At 47.0% G+C, this 1,441-nt stretch overlaps 1 protein-coding gene across 1 annotated transcript; it reads left to right on the top strand.

Annotated features, from left to right (window-relative positions):
- Nucleotides 1-332: 332 nt before the first annotated feature.
- Nucleotides 333-755, top strand: LOC306919665 (transcription initiation factor TFIID subunit 9-like; the record flags this gene model as incomplete). The annotated part of the gene is made up of 1 exon (XM_079496220.1): nucleotides 333-755. The coding sequence occupies one exon, from the start codon at nucleotides 333-335 to the stop codon at nucleotides 753-755; it is 423 nt and encodes a 140-aa protein (XP_079352346.1).
- Nucleotides 756-1,441: the final 686 nt, after the last annotated feature.

Genomic DNA, 1,441 nt, shown 5'->3' with positions numbered 1-1,441 from the left:
GTTATTAAAAAGGCTTTCACGTTATCCAGGTTTGGCTAGCTAAATCTGACACCATGAGCTCCATATTTGGACATGGCTGACACAGAACTCCATATGGGCATGTCTGACTCATTGTGACCTCACCATGATGACAAGAGCAAACACCACCAAACGTTATAAAAGCTCTGCATACATGCATACACCCTACACATGTTGACATTGCAGACCTCTCTCTTTGAAGAGCTGCTTAGGTTCCGATTAAACATCACTGAGGGGAGATAGTTTTGCAACTCAAATTTGATGTCCTGAACATGGCTACTCAGAGCAGAATTCCAAAAGATGCAAAGGCCATCATGCAAATCCTCGAGGACATGGGTGTCCAAGAGCACGAGCCTAGAGTAATCAATCAGATGTTGGAATTCACATACAGTCACGTGACGAACATTATTGACGATGCCAAAATTTATGCAGCCCATGCTGAGAAGTCCAGTATTGACACTGAGGACATCAAGTTGGCCATTGAGTGTCGAACTGACCAGTCCTTCACCTCCCCGCCACCTCGAGACTTCCTCATGGATGTGGCCCGACAGAAGAACCAGACTCCACTTCCAATGATTAAACCTTACAGTGGCCCTCGACTGCCTCCGGATCGTTACTGTCTGACTGCTCCTAACTACAGGCTCAAGTCCTTTCAGAAAGAGGTGTCTTCCTCGGAAGAGCAGGATGATGACAATGATGATGATGATGATGATGTTAATGACAGTGGTACAGTGTGATGTCCTGAATAGAACTCAGGACATCGCAAAGCGCTGGACCAATCATAGCGCCAAATTCTGCATCAAATTCTGCATGGCACAAACTGGTCAAAAGGTTTGCCCCCTCAGTAGAACCCTGCACATCACAAACTGGTCAAAAGGTTTGCCGCCTCAGTAGAACCCTGCACATCACAAACTGGTCAAAAGGTTTGCCGCCTCAGTAGAACCCTGCACATCACAAACTGGTCAAAAGGTTTGCCCCCTCAGTAGAACCCTGCACATCACAAACTGGTCAAAAGGTTTGCCCCCTCAGTAGAACCCTGCACATCACAAACTGGTCAAAAGGTTTGCCCCCTCAGTAGAACCCTGCACATCACAAACTGGTCAAAAGGTTTGCCCCCTCAGTAGAACCCTGCACATCACAAACTGGTCAAAAGGTTTGCCGCCTCAGTAGAACCATGCACATCACAAACTAACTGGTCAAAAGGTTTGCCGCCTCAGTAGAACCCTGTACATCACTAACAGGTCAAAACGTTTGCCGCCTCAGTAGAACCATGCACATCACTAACTGGTCAAAAGGTTTGCCGCCTCAGTAGAACCATGCACATCACAAACTGGTCAAAAGGTTTGCTGCCTCAGTAGAACCCTGCACATCACAAACTGGTCGACCAAATCACACTTGGTTTGTGTACAGCATTATCTACAGC

The sequence above is a fragment of the Electrona antarctica genome (assembly GCF_951216825.1).
Source record: "Electrona antarctica genome assembly, chromosome: 3".
Taxonomy (NCBI): Eukaryota; Metazoa; Chordata; class Actinopteri; order Myctophiformes; family Myctophidae; genus Electrona; species Electrona antarctica.
The sequence above is the reverse complement of the archived record's forward strand: the minus strand, read 5'-3'. Positions and strand labels throughout refer to the sequence as shown.